Source organism: Staurois parvus, unplaced genomic scaffold, assembly GCF_062004578.1.
Source record: "Staurois parvus isolate SC_StPar_1 unplaced genomic scaffold, SC_StPar_1.0 ptg000361l, whole genome shotgun sequence".
NCBI lineage: Eukaryota > Metazoa > Chordata > Amphibia > Anura > Ranidae > Staurois > Staurois parvus.
In genome coordinates, this window is record NW_028318157.1 from 1,020,354 (window position 1) to 1,044,537 (window position 24,184).

The window sequence follows — 24,184 nt, forward strand, 5'->3', positions numbered from 1 at the left end:
CTCCATCGTGGGAAGTTGTATTCTGTGTTACAAGACTTATCGTAAGTCTAGTAACCTGTTTTTTTTTCTAAAGAATGGAGCATCTTTAGTTTGGGGATGGTCCCTTCCTGTTCCAACATGACTGCACACCAGTGCACAAAGCAAGGTCCATAAAGATATAGGTGAGTGAGTTTTTGGGGTGGAGGGACTTGACTGGCCTGCACAGAGTCCTGACCTCAACCCAACAGAAAACCTTTTGGGATGAATTAGAGCAGAGACTGCGAGCCAGGCCTTCTTGTCCGACATCAGTGCCTGACCTCACAAATGCTCTTCTGGAAGAATGGTCAAACATTCCCATAGACACACTCCTAAACCTTGTGGACCGCCTTCCCAGAAGAGATGAAACTGTTATAGCTGCAAAGGGTGGGCCAACTCAATATTGAACCCTATGGACTAAGACTGGGATGCTATTAAATTTCATGTGTGTGTAAAGGCAGGCATCCCAATACTTTTGGCAATATAGAGTATGGGTTGAGTATTTGTTTATGTATTTTAATATGTGAATAACTGTGAATTATGTATTTTAATATATGTATAAAGCAGATTAATAGGATGATAATTTATGCAGATAAAATCTTGGGATAAGAAATGTCTTATAATGTAAACTGTGAGAAATTATGGTTTGTCTGTTGTTTAGCTAATAAATATATATATATCTCTACCTAAATGTGTGTTATAGGATATAGGTGTTATGCCAACTGCCGCTGTCCATAGCCCTATGTTCCGATCGAACGGGGAGGGTAGTCACGACATTTTAAGATCCAGCTGTTCGGTTGAGTATGGGTGACTTTTCCCTGATTCAATATGGCGATCGGAGAATTGTTAATAGGCTGAGGAGTGTTATATATTGCGGCCAGGTGTCCCGACGTTCTTATCTCTTATGACCAAGTCCTGGATGTGACGAAACGCGTCATGAGGAAGTGACGTCGGATGTAAGGAGCAGGAACCGGAAGTGCAACAGCGGCCATCTTTGTTGTGGGAATCGCTGCACACTTCATATGGAAACTGCCTGGTAATCTCCAGAAATTGGGGTATTGATCCAAATGCTTTTCTGAGTGTTTTTAAATGTAAGCAGATATATTAAAGCAGTATGATCTTATAAATATACGGAGTCACACTATGGTTATTTTCTATTATATGATTGGAGCCTGGCAATTTGGGATCAAGGCTTGTGAATGATCATGGAAGGATGATAGCACAGTGTTACTCTGCAAACAAGTGAAGGAGGAGAAACATTTGTTGGATGATTTCTACAGTTGATACCTTAAAGCGTTTGTTTTCTTACTGTTGGTAAGGGTATATATGCCTCATTTATTAGAAGTGCCACACGTGGGTTATGGTTTTCACTGAGTGAAACACTTTAGGATTGAGCACGAGTGCTGTTTTGAAAATAATTTTTTTCACGAGTTTCACTTTTTTGTGTTTCACACAGTATTGTATTTTTGAATATATATATATATATATATATATATATATATATATATATATATATATATATATATATATATATATAATTTTTTGTTTTTTTTTCCACTTAATGTTACGTTTAATACACTATCTGAGTTTTTATTTTATTTTTGAGGTTTTCACAAAAGTCACCGGATGCAACCAACACTATAAGAAAATTTCAAGTTTATCATTTTATCATTTTGAGTGCTTTTTGAACTATTAAGACACTGGACTTATTTATGCTTATTGTTGGTTTTACTATTAATTATCACTCTTAAGGGGTGTGTTTTGTTTATATATCTCAGTTGGGAATTTGTTTAAAGAGGGGGAGATTCTTTTTGGAATAATTTTATATAATGTAGAGTATGTGTCCATGCACATTAGGATGATTTAGAGGCATATTTTAAGCTCAACGTTTAAAGGCAAGAGAAAAAAAACCCTTCTGGTTTGCGTTTTTGATTGGAGCTTTCTGGTTGGGGAAAAAACGCTAACTCTCCTAAACTCGCCTAAAATATGTACAGTAACGCTCTATATCAGTGTTTTTTCTCTGCCAAGGGAGCCTTAGGCAAGTAGGAGAGTTTAGCATTTTTTTTTCTGCCAGAAGGCTCTAATCAAAAATGCAAAGCAGAAGTATTTTTTTTCCTGCCTCTAAATGTTGAGCTTAAAATATGCCTCTAATCGTCCTAACGTGCATGGACACATAGGATAACACTGAGCTGCTTCTACAGACAAAACTAATGTAGAAACAGTGTTTTTTAACCTCTTCCCTCCCGAATGGTGGCCGGCAAAAACCCTCACAGTGTGCATGGAGCCTTATAGTGAAAAATGAGCAGAGATGTTTTGGAACAAAAGGCTTAAAAAGGCAAATGTCCGTAAACTCTCCTAGACTCCTGTGCAATACCAAGTTACTATGAACGTTTTTTATGACGCTTTTTCTAATTGAGGTTCTGGCATTTTTTTCTGCTCCTAGTGTTCATGGATCCTTAGACTGGGCAAATGCATTATATGGTTTGTTAAGGGGTAAGTATCTATTAAAGAATATGTAAACCCATCATTTCATATTCCTGATACATGCCTGTTGTACCATGTACTTGCATGAAAAAGTATCCTGTTCTTTTTGTATTGCTTGTGTGAAATCCCTGGTGTTTCTGCTAGTCCCTCTGCTTTTCTACTAAAAACTGACCACACTAGGCAGGAGAGTACAGTGTAGTCAGTTCTCTAGCTAGCTTTCTCTCCCCCAATTATCAGACTTCTGCTAGCAACCCCCCAGCACAGCCATTCAATGGGAAGATCAATGTGCTGCTTCTTCTCCCTCAAGCTCTTATGCAGCTGAGAACAGAGGGAATGTGATCACTTATTAAAAAAAAAAAGGGGATAGAAAGGTATTTATAATGATAGATATATAGATATAGATATATATACAGTTGCAAGAAAAAGTATGTGAACCCCTTGGGATTACGTGGAGTTTTGCATGAATTGGGCATAAAATTTGATCTGAACGTCATCTAAGTCACAACAATAGAAGAACCCAGTCTGCTGAACATAATACTACACAAACATTAGAGGTTGCCATGGTTTAATTGCACATAACATGTAAACATTCACAGTGCAGGGAGGACAAAGTATGTGAGGCCCTAGCTTAATGACTTCTCCCAGAGCTAATTGGAGCCAGGAGTGAGCCAACATTGACTCCAATCAGTGTGATGATATTGGATGTGTTGCTGACAGCTGTCCTGCCCTTAAAAAACACACACCTGTTTTGGGTTTACTGGTTTCAAGAAGCACTGTCTGATGTGAACCATGCCTCGCAGAAAAGAGCTCTCAGAAGACCTACGATCAAGAATTGTTGACTTGCATGAAGCTGGAAAGGGTTACAAAAGTATCTCCAAAAGCCTTGATGTTCATGTGTCCACGGTAAGACAGACTGTCTACAAATGGAGAAAGTTTAGCACTGTTGCTACTCTCCCTAGGCCTGGTCGTCCTGTAAAAATGACTGCAAGAGCACAGCGCAGAATGCTGCATGAGGTAAAGAAGAATTCCAGAGTGTCAGCTAAAGACCTACAGAAATCTCTGGCATATGCTAACATTTTTGTTGACACATCTACAATACGGAAAACATTAAACAAGAATGGAGTACATGGGAGGACACCACGGAGGAAGCCATTGCTGTCCAAAAAGAATATTGCAGCACGTTTGAAGTTTGCAAAAGAGCACCTGGATGTTCCACAGCACTACTGGCAAAATATACTGTGGACAGATGAAACCAAGATTGAATTGTTTGGGAAGAACACACAACACTATGTGTGGAGAAAAAAAGGCACAGCACACCAACATCAAAACCTCATCCCCACTGTAAAACATGGCGGAGGGAGCATCATGGTTTGGGGCTGCTTTGCTGCCTCAGGGCCTGGACGGATAGTTGTCATTGATGGGAAAATGAATTCCAGAGTTTATCAAGACATTTTGCAGGAAAACGTAAGACCATCTGTCCGCCAACTGAATCTCCGCAGAGGATGGGTGATGCAACAGGACAATAACCCAAAGCATACAAGTAATTCAACAAAACAATGGCCGCAACAGCACAGAATACGCCTTCTGGAGTGGCCCAGTCAGAGTCCTGACCTCAACCCGATTGAAATGCTGTGGCATGACCTTAAGAGAGCGATTCACACCAGACATCCCAAGCATATTGCTACACTGAAACAGTTTTGTGAAGAGGAGTGGTCCAAAATTACTCCAGATCGTTGTGCAGGTCTGATCTGCAACTACAGGAAACGTTTGGTTGAGGTTATTGCTGCCACAGGATGGTCAACCAGTTATTAAGTCCAAAGGTTCACATACTTTTTCCTCTCTGCACTGTGAATGTTTACATGTTATGTGCAATTAAACCATGGCAACATCTAATGTTTGTGTAGTATTATGTTCAGCAGACTGTGTTCTTCTATTGTTGTGACTTAGATGACGTTCAGAGCACATTTTATGCCCAATTCATGCAAAACTCCACGTAATCCCAAGGGGTTCACATACTTTTTCTTGCAACTGTATGTATATATATATATATGTATATATATATATATATATATATATATATATATATATATATATATATATATATATATATATATATATACAAATGTTTTGCCTTTCATTTCTACTTTAAACTGAATTGGTGGGTTTACAATTACTTTAAGTTATGAACTTGTTTTTTATGGAGGACCTAGGTTTTTTTTAAAGTGGTTATAAACCTCAGACATGAACTATGAAAAAAGCATATCCCTCTACAGTGTGTGCTTGTCTCAATCCAGAGCACTAAGTGTAATTTCTATCTGCTGCTTCGTTCCTCTACTATCAGCTGTCAGAACTGTTCTGGGCTCATAGAATGAAATAGGAAGACCTGAACTTATCTCTACATGGGCATGCTGGAAGCCATTTTGTTCTGTATATCCCATTTTCATGGTTTCTGAACACAGATTCTAAGTGTTCCAAAGTTGTTACAGCTTATGTTCCCAGGTTATAAATTTGGGGGGAGGTATGGTGGTATCCAACAGCTACAAGATAAAGACTAGACATGATACCAAGTTGTAAGATAAATGGATTAGTCCATGTCTAGATTGAATAAAAGGCAAAAGAACTGCTCACAATGATTTCTTTTTTTTTTTCCATAAACGTCTGGAAAAGAGTGCACATTAAACTTTATATTGCATTTGGTGTTAATATCATTTGACAGGAATATTTTAACCAAAAATGTCAATTGCATTTTTATTAGTAATGCATGAAGTGAACACAGTGTAATTTCAGGTTTTATATTACCATATTCAATATCAAAATATATATATATATATATTAATTAGTGAAGGAAATAAGTATTTGATCCCCTGCTGTTTTGATTGTTTGCCCACTCACTAAGAAATGATCAGTCTAAAAATCGAATGGTAGGTGTATTGTAACACTGAGAGACAGAATAGCAATAAAAAATTCAAAAGACATGCATGTCTACCATATTATGCACTGATTTGCATGTTCATGAGGGAAATAAGTATTTGATCCCCTTCACAAAACATGACTTAGTACTTGGTGGCAAATCCCTTGTTGGCAATCACAGAGGTCAGACGTTTCCTGTAGTTGGCCACCAGGTTTGCACACATCTCAGGAGGGATTTTGGCCCACTCCTCTTGGTAGATCCTCTCCAAGTCATTAAGGTTTGGTAGCTGACAACTCGAACTTGGCAACTCGAACTTTCAGCTCCCTCCACAGATTTTCGATTGGATTAAAGTCTGGAGACTGGCTAGGCCACTCCAGGACCTTAATGTGCTTCTTCTTGAGCCACTCCTTTGTTGCCTTGGCCGTGTGTTTTGGGTCATTGTCATGCTGAAACTACTATCCATGACCCATTTTCAATGCCCTGGCCGAGGGAAGAAGGTCCTCACCCAAGATTTGACTGTACATTGCCCTTTTCATCGTCCCTTTGATGCGGTGCAGTTGTGCTTTTCCCTTAGCAGAAAAACACCCCCAAAGCAGAATGTTTCCACCACCATGTTTGACAGTTGGGATAATGTTCTTGGGGTCATAGGCAGCATTCTTCCTCCTCCAAACACGGCAAGTTGAGTTGATACCAAAGAGCTCGATTTTGGTCTCATCTGACCACAACACTTTCAACCAGTCCTCCTCTGCATCATTCAGATGTTCAGTGGCAAACTTTAGACGGGCCTGGACATGTACTTTCTTGAGCAGAGGGACCTTGTGGGCACTGCAGGATTTCAATCCTTGTCGGCGTAGTGTGTTACCAATTGTTTTCTTGGTGACTGTGGTCCCAGCTGCCTGGAGATTATTGACAAGATCCTCACGTATAGTTCTGAGATGATTCGTCACTGTTGTCATGATCATTGACACTCCACGAGGTGAGATCTTGCATGGTGCACCAGACTTAGGGAGACTGACAGTTGTTTTGTGTTTCTTCCATTTGTGAATGATTGCACCAACTGTTGTCACCTTCTCATCAAGCTCCTTGGCGATAGTTTGGTAGCCCATTCCAGCCTTGTGTAAGTCTACAATCTTGTCCTTGACATCCTTGGACAGCTCTTTGGCCTTTGCCATGGTGGAGAGTTTGAAATCTGATTGTTTGATTGCTCCTGTGGACAGGTATCTTTTATTCAGGTAATGTGATTAGCAGCACTCCCTTTTAAGAGACTGCTTCTAATCTCAGCTTGTTACCTTTATGAAAGACACCTGGTAGCCAGAAATCCTGCTGAATAATAGGGGAGCAAATCCGTGCATAATTTGTTAGACATGCATTTTTTTTGCATTTTTTTGTTGCTATTCTGTCTCTGTGTGACAATACACCTACCATTCAATTTTTAGACTGATAATTTCTTTGTGAGTGGGCAAACATTCAAAATCAGCAGGGGATCAAATACTTACTTCCTTCACTGTGTATATGTATGATATTCTTACTAGCCGAGGTAAAGGTCAACCTTTGACACTTACAGAAGACATGTCAGAGATACCCAAAATCATTCCTAATTTTATACTGCCCCATTCAGGTAATTGAAATCAATTAGTAGAGAAAATGACACCTAGTCTGACATCACATTTAGGTGAGATAAGATTCGCCCGCCTAGGTTTTATGGGGGGATAAAAGTAGATAGACAGAGACAGGGAGGACACATCACCAATTTAAAAAAAAAAAAGACAGGAGATCACAAGACAAGAGATAAGGGACAACAGACTGACACAGACACACCTTGACGTAAGCTGACTGAAAGCTGACATCACTGACACCATAGAGTCCATATTGGTAACTATAACTTTGATTTTCATCAGCTAACTTATACTAGCCTTATATCTCCAGCTAAATTGTTTAGTCCAGTAACGGTTATGGTTAGCAGGTTAGCACAGGATTTGATTTGAAGTAATTTTAACTGCAGTATAAGTTATTTTCAATTCTCTGGGGGGGGGGGGGGGGAGGGGAATTCTATTTTAAATACCCCAAAGCTATATTTAGCTTCTGGTCAATGGTTTCGATAGATAGATAGATAGATAGATAATTGATCTTGACCTCAGATTCTAAGATGATTGGATTGGCCTGTGTATGGTATTTCTAATCAATTCATGCTAATTTACTCGTTGAGCTTTGAATATCACGTGGTCATTTTGCATAGCCGTTGTCACATGTTGTTGAGTTACTAAAAGTCACCTGCTGCAATTTCTAGACAGCTGATTTCAATTCATTAATATTTGAAAGTAACTGTTGGCTTGAATTTCTAACCATTATTTTGATTAGATCATTGTACTGCAATTTTGAATTGTTTATTTATCACCTATTATATTTCATTACCATTTTGCACTGATTTTATTATCAATAAATATATATTTTTGTACATTATTGCTTATTTTTATTTCGTCTTCAAATTGGCGCAAATAAAGAACTCGGATATCAGTTAATTTATGAAAATTAGTAGGGAATCTCGTTAATTCTAGATGCCCGCCTGTTTTCATAAATTATATACTGATTATTTTCTCAGAGCTAAAGTTCTGACACATTTTCCTGACAACAAGAGAAAAATGGTGACAGGGAGGGACATCCAGAAGATTGATAGCCTCAGCTGTGTGTGTGTGTGTGTGTGTGTGTGTGTGGGGGGGGGGGGGGGCCTTACCTCCAGTCAGCTCTCAGAAATCTGCTCATTCTGCAGAGTGGGATTTCAGCTATCCGCCTCCTTTTTTCTGAACTCTCAGATAAGCTTTAAAATTCAGCACTTTGAACAGATGTAGAGAAGAGAAGACTGCAGATAAAGGAGATACAACTTATGTAGGAGGATTTGTTTAATCTGTGTATCACCTGTGGCCAGTCACTTCACTGGGTATATGTAAGGGTTTAGGACCACTTTAATGCTGATCTTGTATTTGGCAGAGGGAATTAATGGTAACTATAGTATACATTTAGACATGTTCTGGTAGGTAGGATTAATTTTTATGTCTACAAGAATGTGTGTCCCTGCTCTTTCTTCCATGCTATAGGCTCATGTATTGTCTTTCAATGCTTTTTTTTTCCCCCCTTTATTTGGCTACCCATAGATACACAATGATGGTTGCCCAATCCCACCAATTATGTGTTCATAAAATGATTTTATTTCCATGGACATACAACAGCCTTCAGCTGACTGATGTGGGAAGGCTTCCTACAAAGTCCTGACTCTTAAAGTTTCTATTTTATTTTTCATTTCTTTTACAACATAGTCCCCAGACCCACTTGTTATGTATTTGTCTTCTGTTGTGTTTGCCAAAGACCGTTCCCATGTAATCTGTCTACAACCAGCAGATGATTATTATTACAATGCAAAGAATAAACTTTGATATACACACTTGTACATAATTGTACAGTTTTTGTGTATACTTATGAGCAGTAATTCTTTCATTCAGATTATGAGTTTATTAAGGTTCTAAAACTGATTTCTTGATCAACTGGATGCTATGTTTTGTTATATAAAACTTTTGTCTTGGTTGCAGAGGGGCCTTATGGAGTGTTCGCTGGACGTGATGCTTCTCGTGGTCTTGCTACTTTCTGCCTTGATAAAGAAGCCTTAAGAGATACATATGATGACCTCTCCGATTTAACAGATTCACAGCGGGAGACATTAAGTGACTGGGAACAACAATTTACCTGTAAGTTGTATTATAACTGAAGCTGTTAATTGTATGTTTCTATAAGCTACAAGAGCTTCTAGACTAGTGGTCTCCAAACTGGGGGCCAGATACAGCCCTTTGCTTGCCTTTATTCGGCCCTTGAGGCACTGTTGCTCTCACTGATACGAAACACTGTTCCTCCCACTAACCCCAATGATCGGGCACTATTCATCTTACTGACACCAATGATGGGGTACATTTCCTCCCATTACCAATGATGGGGTATTATGCCTCCCACTCACACCAGTGTCTGGCCCCCCTAAAGTTTAAAGGACAGTAAACTGGCCATTTATTTAGAAAGTTTGGAGACCCCTGTTCTACATAAACACTTCAACATGTGTATCGGCATATAGCCCTGGACTGGAAGCTGTAGTGTAAATGTTTGGTTTGTCTTAAAAGAAGTTTTGGGCTGGCATGAGAGTTTTGTTATAATTTCTCTAGAATTTAGATTCATGGAAAAATGTACATTTGTTTGATATGAATGCAAGGGCTGCTTTTCATCACTAGACTAAGGTATATATTGAAAAGAGAGAGCCAAAACCTTGACTGGTTTCTATAGGAAGCTACCCTATTATAATAATGTTTTCATGAACTGGCCAATGAATTTCAACTCCCTCTAATAGCTTTGTGCCATCAAGATATCCTCATTATACTTGTAAGTCCACTCTTTATAGTTGAAGGAATAACAATCCAGACTTCCCTTCTTCCCGGGGAATCAAACCTTTTCCCAGGACATCCCAGCTCAGCCCTGAAGCCACCTAAGAGCTGGACATACCTAGAACAGCTCCACTGCCATTCTATGGATAAAAATCAAATAGGTTTTCCAAACCGCTGGCTCTACTTTATGTTTATGCTGTAAGTGTGGTTTGCACAATTTGTTTTCATCTACAAAATTTTATCTATATTTCCACCAGTCAAGATGTTATCTCAATACAAACTCAAAAAGCCTTAAAATGCATTACAGGATCCAACACAAGTCTATGTCTGTTGTTCTAAAACATTGACTGAAGGAGAAAAATAAAATCCATAGAGTATTTAAAGTGGAACATCATCTGAACTGTTTTTCTAGTTTTTGGAGAAAAAATTAAAATGTATGTTGCTTAAACTGTTTCTAAAGGCTGAAGGTTTTTATACATTAGTTACATAGTTAGTCTGGCGGAAAAAAGACAAAAGTCCTTCCAGTTTAACCATAACATTTTTTTAAAAGGTTCTAATCCTATACCCACAGTTGACCCAAAGGAAGGCAAAAAAAAACAGCAAAGCATGATCCAATTTGCTCCTGCAGGGGAAAAAATTCCTTTGTGATCCCCAGAGAGGCAATCGGATATTTTTTGGATCAACTTTACCTATAAATGTTAGTAACCAGTTATATTCTGTGTATCCAAGAAAGAATCCAGGCCTTTTTTAAAGAAATTCACTGAGCTGGCCAGAACCAACTCTTAAGCGAGTCTATTCCACATTTTCACAGCTCTTACTGTGAAGAAACCTTTCCGTGTTTGGAGATTAAATTTCTTTTCCTCCAGACATAAAGAGTGCCTCCTTGTCCTCTGTGATGAAGGTGAAAAACTCTACACAGAGTTCACTATGAACCACTGATGTATTTTACATGGAGCTCATTCCCCCCCCCCCTTATGTATTTATACATGGTGATCATATCCCCCCTTATGTATTCTACATGGGGATCATATCCCCCCCCCTTATGTATTCTACATGGGGATCATATCCCCCCCCTTGTGTATTCTACATGGGGATCATATCCCCCCCCTTATGTATTCTACATGGGGATCATATCCCCCCCCTTATGTATTCTACATGGGGATCATATCCCCCCCCTTATGTATTCTACATGGGGATCATATCCCCCCCCTTATGTATTCTACATGGGGATCATATCCCCCCCCTTATGTATTCTACATGGTGATCATATCCCCCCCCCCTTATGTATTATATGTGGAGATAATATCCCCCCTTATGTATTATACATGGGGATCATATCCCCCCCCTTATGTATTATATGTGGAGATAATATCCCCCCTTATGTATTATACATGGTGATCATATCCCCCCCCCTTATGTATTATACATGGTGATCATATCCCCCCCCCCCTTATGTATTATACATGGGGATCATATCCCCCCCCCCTTATGTATTATATGTGGAGATAATATCCCCCCTTATGTATTATACATGGGGATCATATCCCCCCCCCCTTATGTATTATATGTGGAGATAATATCCCCCCTTATGTATTATACATGGTGATCATATCCCCCCCCTTATGTATTATACATGGTGATCATATCCCCCCCCCTTATGTATTATACATGGTGATCATATCCCCCCCCTTATGTATTATACATGGTGATCATATCCCCCCCCCTTATGTATTATACATGGAGATCATATCTCCCCTTAATCTCCTCTTCTCAAGAGAGAATAAATTCAGTTCCTCTAATCTTTCCTCATAGCTGAGCTCCTCCAGAAAAATTGAGGGACTCATCAACGCAGATGTTTTGCTAGGGAGTATAGACATATGCAAATTTTTGGTTAAGGGGTTTTACAAGGGGCCGAATTTTGTGGAGCCGGTCAGCATCAGGGTCACCCCAACGACAAAAGAGTGTGTTGTCATTGAAATGCATAAAACACATTATGTTCTCATATCTATACCTGGCCATGGCAGGAGAGAACACAGACATATGATGAATTGGTTCTGTGGACCAATACAACCGCAATTCATTTTTTTAGTAATGCCCATGTTGAGGGTTTGGCCCAAAAAAACTTTCAATTCAGAAACCGTAATGGATTTCTATGCGAATGGTCTGGCAAGGTTTGAATTTGGGTTGGTGGCATGAAAAACCGCTCCAAAAAATCAAGTGGAGTATTTAAATTTGCTGTTTCCACCTGAATTCCGGGTTGGGCAATGAATGGTAGAAGCATGGGTGCTGCAGAATTTGTGGGCTGCCAATCGGGATTTCCAAGCACATCCGGAAGGATACTAGGGGCTCTACGGGCCTGTATTCGAATTCTTGCTGGCTGCGGGACAATACTTGTGTTTGCCACCGCACCAGCTTGTACTGCACTTATGGGGCTACCCACATCACCAAGTGATACTGCAGTGCTGGTATGTGAAGGACCAGAATGCACTAGGCCGCTGGTGCTTGCCAGTTCACCAAAAGGTAGAGCGGCACTAGTACTGGCACTCTGCTGCATATGAGAGTCAGCATGCGATTGTAACATCTAAGCAACCTGGGATTGGGGTTGGGTATGCTTGATCTTAGCAGGGACCTCTTCTCCATCGTCTGAGCTATCTTTCAGGCTGCTACTGCTATCTACAGGTCCGTATTCTGAGGCTGATTGTGTCAGGGAGTCTTCCCCTTCACTCTCATCTGACATGCTCAGGATCCTGTAGGCCTTTTCACTAGGTACCTTTCCATTGACATTTTGGCCATTAAATTTATAGGTACCAAGTGTGACTCAGAAGAAAAAGAGCACCTGGCTGTTAGGGACTGCTTGAACCGCTACAAAAAAATTTTACAGGCAAGTGCTAGCAGAGATCAGGCCTGATTCTGTGAACACTGTGGTTTTGTGTGTAATGTATCAAGTGACAGTGATCTACTGACACTGCACTTGCTGGGGGAGAAGGGGGGGGGTAAGCGTAGGGGCTAAACGCAGTGCCGAGGCTGATCCCGCTAATGCTGCGGTTTTGGGGACACTATACTAATGTGAACGCTGGTATAGTGCTGATCTGATCAAACATATTGATCTGTTCAGACACTGTTGTATCAATGGAGGTTTATTTTGTATGTGACCGTGTCTGTGGTAATCAAGGGGTTAAATGATTACTTGATAAGATATCATCATGGGTATGTGAAATAAGCAGAAAGAAACTGGGTGTAATGCTGTGTGCATTAGAACAAAACCTGACAGCAGATCATCTTTCAATGTTCTGGTTCCCCCACTTTATGGAGATTTTCACTCCTTTCATAAAATGTTTTGCCCTGATGGATTCCTTCTGGGACTGCTGCGGGGAACTGGCATCATAGGTGTGACATCAGTTGCCCTAGGTATGAACAGGAGCCAGGCGCTGTGTAGTTTTGTGATAGAAATAATACACCTTGTATGGCGGTGTGTCTTTAATAAGTCATATGGTAAAACAATAATAAATAACCAGCCTGTGGCTTTAGGAAGCCAGGTTCCAAGATAGACGGCCCGTCCGCTCAGAGTGAAGGAGTGGAGTAGAATGCCTGTCAGTGCAGGGACCACGTTTACCCGACGTCCCAGCGTCCTGGATGACGTCACCACGATGTGGAGAGACAGAGGGGGGGGACTCTTGCTGGAGCCGCAGCTTTAGAAGGAAGAGGCCGGTTGCTGGGACAACATGTTTCGCACGCATGCGCTTTGTCAAGTCTGTGAAAAGTCCAGCAATCGGCCATTTTATAGGAGACCTGCACGGCAGAAGGGGCCGGCTTAACAACCAAGGGGATAATCAAAGGGATAATCAAGAGCAGACGGCTCGTCTCACAACAGGATCAGATTGCAATTGAAATATGAAAACACATTATAAGGACAGGAACAAAGTGTGATTAAAACCTAAATATGACCATATTAAAAACCTTTTGGGCTTAATTGTGTCAAAATGGCATGTGCAAGATTATCAAGGGAAAAAAAAAAAAAAATGGGGGGGGGGGAAGGCTGCTTAATGAAGCTTCATTAGCCAGCTGGATGAGTTCACATCTCAAAAACATTGCTGACAGCAATAAAACACAGGAATGGTGGGAAAGATTGTCAATAATCCTATTCATATCTATAATAGTGAATAGGAAAATTATCATTATATTGGTGCTAATAATATTCATAAATATAATAAAACTACATACATATTTTATAAAACAAACTTGCATAGGTATATATAATAAAACAATATAATGAAAAAATAAAATATACACACATATATATATATATATATATATATATATATATATATACATATATACATGTGGTAATAAACAGGAAAAAAAAAAAAATTATAAATACATTTCAGTAATTACTCTTATGGACCGAATAAACAGAGTGGTATTAGATATATAAAATATGAAAAATAATGTATAAAATATCAAAGATAATAATCATGTAATAATAGTGATGTGTGTTTTATTATAAAATATATGGAGAACCCTAAGTTACCACTTAGATGATACTATGTACTTCAAGGTCCTCATTAAGGCCATTCGGTACCATAGATCCAAATTTATAGATCCAAAAGGTTTCCCTTTTACATAGGAGGGCTAACCTCTCATTGTCAGTAAGGGTTCGTTTGGGAATGTGTTCTATGGCCATCACTTCTAGGACACTAAAATTCTTGTTGTGATGGCAAAGAAAATGCCTAGGGACACTGTATTTGTCACATCCATCTTTTATGAGCCTTCTATGTTCTCCAATGCGTTTACGTAGAGGACGTATTGTGCGGCCCACATATATCAATTTACAGGGACATGTGAGCACATAAACCACATGATCTGTGGCACAAGTAATAAAATGTCGAATGTCATAAGAGATCCCTTTCGGATCAGTAATTTCTGATTTACCATGGGTGATAAATTGGCATGTCAAGCAACCTTTCTTTTTACATTTGTAAATACCAACTCTGTTATCGAAAAAGGAACAAATGTCCTGTTTGTTTTGAGAGGACATGGACAGTTTACTGGGAGCTAGAATATTTTTGAGCTTTTCTGAATGTGACCTGGGGAGCAGATGGAAGACTGGGTGCCAGACGGGGATCAAGTTGCAAAATGTGCCAATGTTTTCGTATAATCTTGGTAATCTTACGATATGCCGTATTATAACCAGTTACAAACCTAACGGAGTTTGACTGGTCATGGGCACGTGTTTTTGTAGTGGCTGAGTTTTTGCCATGTTTGGTGAAAGCCTCATTAATGAGTGTAGGGGGGTAACCTTTTTCACAGAATTTGGCAGACAATTCGGTGCCCAATTCCTTATAATCATTGAGTTTAGAACAATTTCTTTTAAGTCGCTGGAATTGGCCACTCGGAATGTTGTTTTTCCATGCCGGGTGGTGACAGCTTGAATAGTGAAGATATGAGTTACCACTGGTGGGTTTGGTGTGATTTGTGGTATGAATAGTGTCACCCTCAAATGATAAAACTAAGTCTAAAAAAATTATACTAATAGGATCAAACACGTGAGTGAATGATAAACCAAACTTGTTGGAATTACAATGCAGTACGAAAGGTAAAAACGTGTCAAGAGCACCATCCCAGATTAAAATAATATCATCAATATATCTTCCAAAGAAGACAATATGTTGGGCAAAGGGGTTGTTTGACCATATAAATTCTTTCTCCCAGAGGCCCATAGTTAGATTAGCGTAACATGGAGCAAAATTTGCCCCCATAGCTGTGCCGTTTATTTGCAAGTAAAACTGATTTAAAAAGGTAAAATAATTATGTTGTAAACAGAATTCCGTGCAATCAATAATAAAATTAGCCTGAACGGAGTTCATGTGGGCATCTGATGATAAAAAGTGTTGAAGGGCAGACAAACCTACTCTGTGGGGGATGGACGTGTAGAGTGACGACACATCCAATGATGCCCAATGGTATCCTGATTGCCATCTATATTTGCTTAAAACCTCTATAATGTGACTAGAGTCCCTGATGAACGATGGCAATTCCATGACTATAGGTTGAAGGAAAAAGTCAATATATTTGGCCAGGCCATTAATAAAACTATTAGTGCTGGCTACTATAGGACGCCCAGGGGGATTAGTAATGGATTTATGGATCTTGGGAAGGTGATAAAAATAGGGTGTACTACACACTGTAGGAAATAAAAATGATTTTTCTCTTTTATTGATTACTCAGTTATTGAAAGCAGTGTCAATCTTTGATAAAGCGTATTATCTTTGATATTTTATACATTATTTTTCATATTTTATATATCTAATACCACTCTGTTTATTCGGTCCATAAGAGTAATTACTGAAATGTATTTATAATTTTTTTTTTTTTTCCTGTTTATTACCACATGTATATATATATATATATATATATATATATATATATATATATATATATATATATATATATATATATATATATATATATATATATATATATTTTTTTTTTTTAATGTATATGTATGTATATATATATATATGTGTGTATATTTTATTTTTTCATTATATTGTTTTATTATATATACCTATGCAAGTTTGTTTTATAAAATATGTATGTAGTTTTATTATATTTATGAATATTATTAGCACCAATATAATGATAATTTTCCTATTCACTATTATAGATATGAATAGGATTATTGACAATCTTTCCCACCATTCCTGTGTTTTATTGCTGTCAGCAATGTTTTTGAGATGTGAACTCATCCAGCTGGCTAATGAAGCTTCATTAAGCAGCCTTTCCCCCCCCCCCCCCCATTTTTTTTTTTTTTTTCCCCTTGATAATCTTGCACATGCCATTTTGACACAATTAAGCCCAAAAGGTTTTTAATATGGTCATATTTAGGTTTTAATCACACTTTGTTCCTGTCCTTATAATGTGTTTTCATATTTCAATTGCAATCTGATCCTGTTGTGAGACGAGCCGTCTGCTCTTGATTATCCCTTTGATTATCCCCTTGGTTGTTAAGCCGGCCCCTTCTGCCGTGCAGGTCTCCTATAAAATGGCCGATTGCTGGACTTTTCACAGACTTGACAAAGCGCATGCGTGCGAAACATGTTGTCCCAGCAACCGGCCTCTTCCTTCTAAAGCTGCGGCTCCAGCAAGAGTTCCCCCCCTCTGTCTCTCCACATCGTGGTGACGTCATCCAGGACGCTGGGACGTCGGGTAAACGTGGTCCCTGCACTGACAGGCATTCTACTCCACTGCTTCCCTCTGAGCGGACGGGCCGTCTATCTTGGAACCTGGCTTCCTAAAGCCACAGGCTGGTTATTTATTATTGTTTTACCATATGACTTATTAAAGACACACCGCCATACAAGGTGTATTATTTCTATCACAAAACTACACAGCGCCTGGCTCCTGTTCATACCTCCCACAAACCGATGTGTTTTTACCATGGCAGCAGTGAGTTTTTTCCCCACCAATCATAGTTGACATATACCATTCACTTATTTCCTTTGGGACACATCTGTGCGCTTTTATCCAGACTGTTCCATCAGTTGCCCTAGCAGACTCAGAACTGTCATGTGAAACTATAGTATCCCCCTTCACTCCTTTCCTGGTGATGACATAAAAAGTGATGTAGGAAGGTGAGGGGGTAGCAGAGCCTGGCCAGTACAGAGAACAATTAGACACGTGTAGATGATGAAAGGGCTATAGCATGCAAGAAGGGATGGGCTGCACTATGGAATTGGCTCTTTGAAGTAGTAAAATTTCCTGCAAGTTCAAAGGCAAGTAAAAAATAATTTATAGAGAGTAAAAATACTGCATGCAAAGTATGCATTAAAAATACCATATTTTTGTGTGTATTTAGCTGAATTTTTGTTATTTATAGTGTCTTTTTAACCACTTGAGCTTCGGAAGGTTTCACCTCCTTTATGACCAGGGCAATTTTTGCTATTCAGCACGACACTATTTAAGTGGTAATTGCACATTCGTGCAATGCTGTACCCAAATTAAATTTATACAATTTTTTTCCAGACAAATAGAGCTTTCTTTTGGTGGTATTTGATCACCACTGGGATTTTTATATTATTTATTATATAAACGAAAATAATATCAAACATTTTGAAAAAAAAAATATTTTTTACTTTCTGTTATAAAACATCTCCAATAAAAAAAAAAAATCAAATTTCTTCATAAATGTAGGCCAAAATGTATTTTGCTGCGTGTCTTTAGAAAAAAAAATCCCAATAAGTGCTTTTGTCTGAAAGTTAGTGTCTATAGTATATATTTATATATACACGTGTGTGTGTGTGTGTGTGTATGCATGTGTGTATATATGTATGTGTGTGTGTGTGTATATGTATGTGTATATATATATATATATGTGTGTGTGTGTGTGTGTGTACACACACACACACACGTGTGTGTGTGTGTATATGTATGTATGTGTGTGTATGTATGTATATGTATGTATGTATATGTGTATATATATATATATATATATATATATATACACATACATACATATACACACACACACACACGTGTGTGTGTGTGTGTACACACACACACATATATATATATATATATATATATATATATATATATATATATATATATATATATATATATATATATGTGTGTGTGTGTGTATATATATATATATGTATGTATATATATGTGTGTGTGTGTGTGTGTGTGTATATATTATACTGGAATTTTGTATTTATATTCCAGTAATGGCTGTGATAAGCGACTTATATTGGGACTGTTCTAATGTGAATGGAAATCTGTCACTGTTTGGGAGGTAGACTAACTAACATTGACATCACCAGTGACACTAATACAGTGATCAGTAATAATAATATACTGTACTAATGACACTAGCTGGGAAGGAGTTACAATCAAGAGGTTAGGTGTGTGCCTAACAAGTGTTAATGTGTGTAATATGTGCTTCTTTTTACAAAAAAATCTGCTTGTTTCTTCTCCCTGCTTTGCAGAGAGAAGAAATACACAGATCGTGGCCTTTGAATAGAGACCTGTGTGTTTGGGCTCTGAATTGAATACAGTCGATCAGCAGTTCTCAGCCAAGAATCATTGGCTGAAATCTGCTGACAATATCTCACTGTGTCCAATCACAACAGGAGTCCTTGGTGTGTGAGGGGGGTGCAGACGCCCTGAACCCGGAAATGGGTACCAACGTACAGGTATGATGCCTCTATGAGCCATCCGCCCTCAATAAAATTACTGCAGGAGGTCGGCAAATGGGTATTGCTTGTTTGTGTGTAGGTAACTACAGAAAAGGTACAATGTTTGTTTTTTGTTTTTGGTTTTTTTTGTTTTGTTTTTTTACAAACTCAGCTATTTATGTCTCCCATGTACTTTATTTCAGTTAAGTATCACCATGTGGGCAAACTTCTGAGAGATGGAGAGGAGCCAACTGAATACACAGATGAGGAAGATGCTGACCAGAAGAAGAAAAACTAAAGAAATACATTCTGCTTTGAATACGATCTTCTACATTCCAGATTCCACATTGTTCTAGTTTTGCAGTATATATAGCATTGCGTGAAATGAAGCCCATGTGGTTGTCTTTTTCCACAAAGTTCTTGTTGCCTCTTGTACACAAACTTGCTACGCAATGTCTATGAAGAAGCTTTGAATTTCAAGGCTTTCCTTGAGCTAAAATGACAAATCAGGGCCCTGTTTCCTAAACTGTAGGTACCACTAACAAAGACCATATTTCAGTTCTCTTTTTTTTTTTTTCCTTTTTTATACTTTTTTTTTCTTTTCTTGTCTGTATTCTTGTGGGCATCTGTGATGCCTGACCTGTTAGTGATATTTCAAGAAAGGAAAAGGAAACATTAGTTTATAGTTCTGACAATGGAAGCGGTACTTTAAAAACACTAATTAATCTAATGATGTGATTTCTAAAGAGAGTAAAGCAATGATTTGCAAAAAAAATAATTAAAATTTTTGGTGTGGCTGTTGTATTTTCCAATGTTGGCAGCCTGTCCAGTGACACATGGGCAGTTTTAAGTAGAAAAGTTTAAAGTAGAATTGTAGGCAAAACTTTTTTTTCTTTATTTCATTTTGGATAGAGCAAGAGGGGGTTAAAATGCCTGTCAGAATTTTTTTTTTTTCTGCCATCTGTGTCTCATTGTGGAGATATTAAAGGCAATTTAAAAAAAAACATGTTATACTTGTTCTGTGCAGTGGTTTTGCACAGAGCAGCCCCAATCCTCTTCTTCTTGGGTCCCCCGCTGGCGCTCCTGGCTCCTCCCTCCTGCCAAGTGCCACTAGAGCAAGCAGCTTGCGATGGGGGCACTTGAGCAGTCTTGCTGCCAAGCCAGTGCTCTGCGTGTCCATTCACACAATGGGTCATGGCTCGGCCCCACTCCCTATCTCCCCTCATTGGCTCACTGGCTGTGATTGACAGCAGCAGGAGCCAATGGCTCCCACTGCTGTCTCAGCCAATGAGGAGGGAGAGCCAAGGTTCTCATGCACATTGCTGGATCGAGATGGGGCTTGGGTAAGTATTAGAGGGGCTGGGGAGGCCGCTGTACACAGAGTTTTTTTACCTTCATGCATAGAATGTATGAAGGTAAAAAACCTTGAGCCTTTACAACCACGTTAAATTGCTCTCAAACAGGATGCCCTTGACCCTAGGGGTTTACAAGGCAAGATGAGAATCATGCCCATATTCGCTCATCCTGTAAATGAGAGGTGAGGTTAACCGATCTTGCATTTTTGAGCATTTAGATCCTTGGAAGATAATTTTTTAATGCAGCATTCACTGTTCCTTGCATTTCTGGCAAACTGCGAAATAGTGAATCGCAATACAAACCTCTCTCTCTGAGGAAATATACAAATTTTCAAATCATGTTCAATATGCAATTTCAGTCTTTGCATTTTCCTGAATCAGTTGCTTGTACCTCATAAGATGTAAAATTTTGATATAATTGCACTAAAATACCTTACATTCTGCAACCTTCCCTACCTTGCAACACCATACGAAGAGCAGTTCCACAGTTGATAGATTCTTATTACTGTTGAAATTACAGTTTCCAGTTTTAATTTTTTAGAAACAATGTTCTTAAAATGTGTTTTTTGTGCCTCTAATACCATATTCCTTAACTAGAAGTTCCATTGTTTTCGATTGTGCATTAGATATAGTGATAGTTGCAACGGATCTCTTTTATTTTATGTATCCGTTCACCCAGATACATCAAGGTCATCTCGTTGGTGGTACATTGGCTTCCCTGTATCATGTTCTGTTCCTTCGTTCACAAGCCAGAGAATGAGAACAGTCTGTTCAAGGTTAGGTTACTGTCAGAAGACTGGAGGCTATCTAAATTGTAACAGAAATTATAGCAAAGATTGTGTGCATCTTCCCATCCCGCTACACTGCATCTGAGCACCACAAACTGAAAACACTATTTAACTAATTTTTAATATTCAAAGCAAACTCACCCATCCATCCATATCTCCATGTTTTAGTTTGCTAAGTAATCACTTTGAAAAACACCCTCCTAGCATTTCTGGCCTTGGCATTCTTGAGTAAGGGCAAATAATTAATGTAGTATTTATGCCCTGGAATCCATCTACCCTTAGCTCAGGCATGCAAGCAGGAGTGTGTGCTTAGCTGAGGAAATCCCTCCTCCCCTCCTGAAGACTCCTGGGAAGCATGACATCATTTTGCCTTGGCATGATACCAGGAAGTAACTGAAGATTTGTGTTAAAAAAAAATATATATATAAACTTTTCTATCTTTTTACTAATGCTAGCAGTATATGGATAAAATATAGTCAATGTTGATTGAGAGAGTGAAGTTCCGCTTTAACATTACAGTAAATACAAAATGCTTTTAGACTTCTATGGGCTTCCTGTGCATTAGTCCTAAGCTAAGGGATGGGTTGCAGATAGAAATCTATGAAGCATTCCAGCATAGACACAAACAGATGTGTCTGTCGCCACACTGGGCTGCTAAGAGGTGCAGACCTCTGGCCTGAGGTTATCATTCCTATCTAGTGTAAGAAGGCCAAGGTGGGGAGTTACAAAATTCTTTATTAGAATTTAAATCAACTGTAATACGTTTGTTCTGAAAGGATCAGTCTATTAGAATACTTTAATTATTGGTGGATTCTTGTATAATGAAGGCATCCCCTTATAATTGCAGGAAATTTACAGATCTCATTACCAGAGTCCAAGATTTGTGAGGCTGTGAGTGAATCAACCTGTTAGTATCTTGTCACACCTATAATATCTGAGGTTGGACTCGGTATACCTAAGGTATGCATGCTTGTACTGGGTGAATTACTCATTGCGTATTAAAGCTATTGCCACAATGACAGTCAGGCGAATAGCATTAAAAAATGGTAATGCCTACATATTTTCTCAGTATAAGTTTCCTTTACAGTGGGGCTTCAGCAAATAGTTAAATGCACGGTTAAAAAATGCATTTGTGTTCCTATATTATCCGCCTGCTCATTGGAAAATGAATCAGTAGGGTGCTAATGCTGACTTTTGTTTAGTAAGCAAGTAGGAGACACTGAAAGCTGCAAATCTTAACTGGTAAATAGATGTTGCATGCTTGAATATGAAGCATAGAAGAGGTTTTGGAATACAAGACTTAAGCTGGCCATACACTACTAGAATTTTGTTAGAAAACTTTTGCTTTAAGAAAGTTCATTCCATTTTCCAGTCATTAATGAGGGTCAAATTGACATTCATTTTCCCACCACAGTGATGAGAGAATTACAAGCAATGGGATTGAAAACTTTTGTTGTCCTCCAAAAGACATGGACTTGGCCTAAGTTCCCACTAATGCGGTGTGGGAACCGCCATAATCCATGCGCGTTTTCGAAGCTGCATTCCAGTCGCACTGGCCTTGCAATCTGCTGCAGGTGTCAATTAAAAAGTTAATGACCCCTCAAAAGCAGGTCACAAACACAGTGCATTTGCCTGCACTGGGTCGCATGGTACAAAATGACTATGAGGACCAGTTGAGGTGCGGCTCCGAAAAAGGAGCGTGCATGTCTTTGGTGCGATCCTGTGCCCTCTGATTGTACCGCACAGAAATGTGGTGCGGTTCCTGTGCAATTCACAATGCGGTTCATAGTGCAAACCAACACTCCCTTTCTTTTTGTTCTAAAAATGGAGATTGGAGAAGATTGGTAGTTTCTGTGGAATAATGTATTGTCTGTGCAGTCAGCCACTGGTTAGAGTCAGATTCTGGTTCAATAGGCAGTTAGAGGATAGCATGCTTAATTCTAGTCATTATTATTTTTTTTTTAATTCTATTGGCCATTTGTAGACAGGATTTGTTATTACATAATGTTAATTTTCCTTGTTTGATGTGTATACTTGACCGGTTTTCTTGAGTTTATAAGTGAAAAATCAGAATGCATTACTTATTTCCACAAATCCTACTATAGCTATCAATGGGCAGTATGTAAAATCTAGGCTAAACCAAGAAAACCTAGGGATTTAAAAAGGGGTGAACCAATCAAAATCTGTACAAATGTATACCATGTGTTGAATAAGAAGAGTACGTTATCAGGTGCCTTCTCAGCCTGAATCGTGTATAAAGCTGTGTTCTGTTCCACATAAAGATCTTTTACTTAGGACCAATGTTTAAATAAACTTGTTAATCTGTATGTTTGTATTTTATGGATTGAATTTTGCATTTAATCTGCTGTTTAAGGTATGGAAGCAAGTTCAGATGGATATAAAATAGTATATCAGGCATTAATACCCATCACAATGTTTTTGTTTTGTTTTTTTACAGCTATACAGTATTAAACTTTTGGTTAGCTAGGGTTTTCCTTATGCTACCCTATCACATATAGGATTGGGAACTAACATGACAAAAGGGATTTCAGTGCCATATTCCCACCACTCAGCCACTGTTAAAAATCAATTAATACATCTCAATTCCCTTCCGTATTAGCAGTGGTACATGGCAGGGTTGCCCCTTATCTCTCAATATTTGTATTGACCTTAGAGACATTTCTACACACCATTAGGGCACACAATGGAATAGCAAGCCTTCAGACAGCTAAAAACACCCACAATGTTGCCACGTACACTGATGCCTTTATCTTCTTTATCATGTCACCAACTACTTCTCTCCATGTCCTATTGGTAGTACGAAACTGATATGGGACCCTCTTGAATTATAAGATATTAATATTCTAAGTCAGAGGAAATGAACATGTACTGCCCACTATATATGAGCAAGTTAGGCATGACATCCCATTCAAGTCGGCCATCTCTCATGTCAGATACCTGGGCCCCAACATCCCCACAAATCTGAAACACACTTTTGATCTAAACTTTCATTCCCTAGTAAAGAATTGTTAAATCGGAC

General features: G+C 38.7%; 1 protein-coding gene across 2 annotated transcripts in view; it reads left to right on the forward strand.

Annotated features, from left to right (window-relative positions):
* Positions 1–23,471, forward strand: part of PGRMC1 (progesterone receptor membrane component 1) — a 52,155-nt gene extending 28,684 nt beyond the window's left edge. For both annotated transcript variants that reach the window (XM_089684913.1, XM_089684914.1), the window contains exons 3-4: positions 8,992–9,147; positions 19,205–23,471. In XM_089684913.1, coding sequence (XP_089541039.1) covers positions 8,992–9,147; positions 19,205–19,299 — 251 coding nt within the window. In that variant the 3' untranslated portion in view covers positions 19,300–23,471. The remainder of the gene's footprint in view (positions 1–8,991; positions 9,148–19,204) is intronic.
* Positions 23,472–24,184: the final 713 nt, after the last annotated feature.